General features: G+C 30.5%; 1 protein-coding gene across 1 annotated transcript; it reads right to left on the reverse strand.

The window, feature by feature from the left end:
* Positions 1 to 331: 331 nt before the first annotated feature.
* On the reverse strand, positions 332 to 1,388 carry LOC137822696 (Histone superfamily protein). The gene is made up of 4 exons (XM_068627641.2): positions 1,275 to 1,388; positions 1,095 to 1,166; positions 757 to 837; positions 332 to 669 (listed from the first exon to the last, which is right to left on the reverse strand). The coding sequence occupies exons 1-4, from the start codon at positions 1,375 to 1,377 to the stop codon at positions 554 to 556; spliced, it is 372 nt and encodes a 123-aa protein (XP_068483742.1). The 5' UTR covers positions 1,378 to 1,388; the 3' UTR covers positions 332 to 553.
* Positions 1,389 to 3,069: the final 1,681 nt, after the last annotated feature.

Genomic DNA, 3,069 nt, shown 5'->3' on the forward strand with positions numbered 1-3,069 from the left:
AAATATGTATGAGTTAAAAAAAATCATATGAATCATATTTATATACATATTAATATATTAAAACTTGAAAATTAAAAATATAATGTTACAATTTCATAACGTTTATTATTTTTAACTTCTATATTATAAATATATTTTAAAAATACCCAAGTATAGGTACTTTGTTAAGAAACCAGTGTTGTTTTAGTAACACCTGGCAGACATTTGCAATGGTAGATCCCACAAAGTAGCCGTGCTTATCAGGAAAAATCTGCTATAAGATCCATTAAAGAAACGGATATCTCTTAATAAACATTTTTCCTTATTTCTTAAAATAATATATTAGGAGAAATTGCATATAAAAAATTGCCCTAAAATTAATTAACTCAATTATACAGTTCATAGTGGCTGGTATTAAGTTTGAGGGCATGCATAAATGGTAAAGGTGGACCAATAGATTCCAGCTCTAGTTAACCAAGTCCAAAAACACAGATAGGAAAAACATAATTTTTTCCAACCGTACCGAGATATGTTACAGGCCATATATGTGCATCAGGCATAAGCGCTAAGCGGTTCATTTGTCGATCTTTTTGGCTTCTTTCTTTCGCTTCCTTTCAGATTGAGGATCTTTGGCTTTTAAATCATTGGAGAACGTCCTCAACAAGCCAGATAGATGTTCATTCCTATGTCCTTAATCCAAAATACACAATATTAAACAGATCGAAACAAAACTCGTTTTCGTTCTCTTGAAAAACATTCAGAGGTTATGAAACTAACCACAAAGTATCACATCTTCCATATTTACAGATTTACGACTCGCATGCTGCGCAAATAGATGAAGATCCTTAGCCAGGCGCTCTGCTCATAGAACGTCCTTCAATTTCATTATTTCAACTCAACACTCGCATTAATAATAAAACCTAAACTAGTCTGTTGCCACCGATAAAATAAACAAAAGCAAGATATATGCACTGCTATATTGATAAACTCGTAAGAGACATTATGTCATACACGTTGCAATCACACGATTATAGTATACGGTGCCGTTTAGGTTAATTCTAACAAGGTGCCGGCAGAAAAGGAATGTGCAGCGAAACGATAGTGATGTTTGTTACCTGTATACTTGAAGGCTAAGTCCGCGATACAAGTGACTACGACTTTTGAAACTGCCATGCCGTTTTGTTTTGCTGCATAATTGAATTGCCGCGCACGATAATTAGGAACTCGAATCTCAAACGAATTACAAGTTTAAATTCGTGAGAAGAAGAAGAAGAAGAAGAAGAAGAAGAAAGAACCTTGAGATTCGGTGATGGCGATTGCAGAGAGTCTGAATTTGTCTCTCAAGATCTTCATTACCGCGTCATTTTCCACTTCGCTGTTCGCGTCCGCGCTTTCCATACTTTGTTTTCGATGGAGGGAAACCGAATGGAGGGAATATTTTTATATTAAATGGGCTCTTCTGATACATGGGCCTGACACCAATACAAGTTGGGCCTTAGCCCAGGATCCGACCCAACTAGGGGTTTATTTTTGGGCTATTTCTTTCTGCACCTCCATAGCTTGTTGTGTCACTCCATACCTTTTAAAATATAAAAAATATTCTTTATTTTATTGATGTTTTCGAAATGACTGATAAAAAAAGGGATTCTATAATATAGAATGAGTTTATTTTAAAAAAAATATATTCTAGATTATAAAATCTAGACGATATTTTCGGATTATGAAATTCAAAGGATATTTTTAGATTTTATAATTTAGAAGATATAAATAGAATAAAATATATTTTTAAATTGTTTAATTCATAATATATTTTTTTAACGACAAAATTGTTTTTCTCCTGAAGTATGGAATATGGGGTTTCATGAGAAGTTATGCAAGTGCAGGAATAAAGGAAGAAAGCCGTACTCTTGACGTAAATCCTTGGAATAATCTAACAAGAAGAGTAGCTCTTTTAAAGGAAAACTAGTATCTACACTTGCTCTAAAATTCTCAGTTCTAAAAATAATAGTGCTTTTGTTTTTTTCTAACTATTTTTCTAATAATATTCCTACATATAGTTAAAAAGTAATTAATACAAAATCACTTATATTGAAAAGAGATCAATAATTGAAAATTTAGTAATGTCTTTTTGCCTAATTTTGTGTTAATTAAATGGTTCTTTAATCAATGTGACAGAATAAAAGAAGTATCATTTTGAAATGGAGTTGCTATTAAATATTAGAAAATGACATCGATTAGAGAAAATATAAATGCTGTTATGAATAATTCGATATGAAAAAACAAGTCAAGTTCAGTTAGATTTGACATATATTAAAGGTTAAAAATTAAAGAATAGAGGAAGTAATATAATACACCATCATAGTAAAATTAAAATCCAATCTTTATATCATCTATTGGTTTAGACGGATTGTTTCACATTTGTTGTTGCAACTACAAATTTTCAGTCTGTTTAAGTATTATTAGCATGACAAATTTAAATAGGTTAAAAAAAATATTATAATTAATATTTTTTTGATTAATCCTACACGGATATTCTTTAATGTATTGCATTATTGAAAGAGAGAATAGGGTTTTTTTGACCATGAGGGGTTATTTTTTTTTGTTTTTATCAAAATGGGGTCCGTTTAAAAAAATTTACAAATTTAGGCAAGTCGTGCCAATTCGATACGACTTCATATGCAGAAGTTGTCCCAATTAGGCATGACTTCTGTCATGTCATACTAAAGTCGTGCCAACTTGGCACGACTTCAACCCTGTCATACTGAAGTCGTGCCAACTTGGCACGACTTCTGCCCCGTCATAATTTTTATTTTTATTTTAATTTTGTTGTTTATATATTGGGTAGTAAGTTATGTAATGTTAAAAATTAATTTGATACATAATTTTGTAAGAGTGTTAGTTTTAAGGAATAAAAAATTGGATAATCGTGTATGGATCATGTTTGACGGTAATGTAATACAATAACTTGATTATTTGATTAATTAAAAATGAAGAAAGTTGTTATTGAATTTGGAAATAAATACATAAATGAAAATTTATTGTATTTGGAAAATGAATAGAGAATTATTGTTGTGACTTTGCAAAATAAAT

Source organism: Phaseolus vulgaris, chromosome 9 (genome assembly GCF_051622355.1).
Source record: "Phaseolus vulgaris cultivar YP4 chromosome 9, ASM5162235v1, whole genome shotgun sequence".
NCBI lineage: Eukaryota > Viridiplantae > Streptophyta > Magnoliopsida > Fabales > Fabaceae > Phaseolus > Phaseolus vulgaris.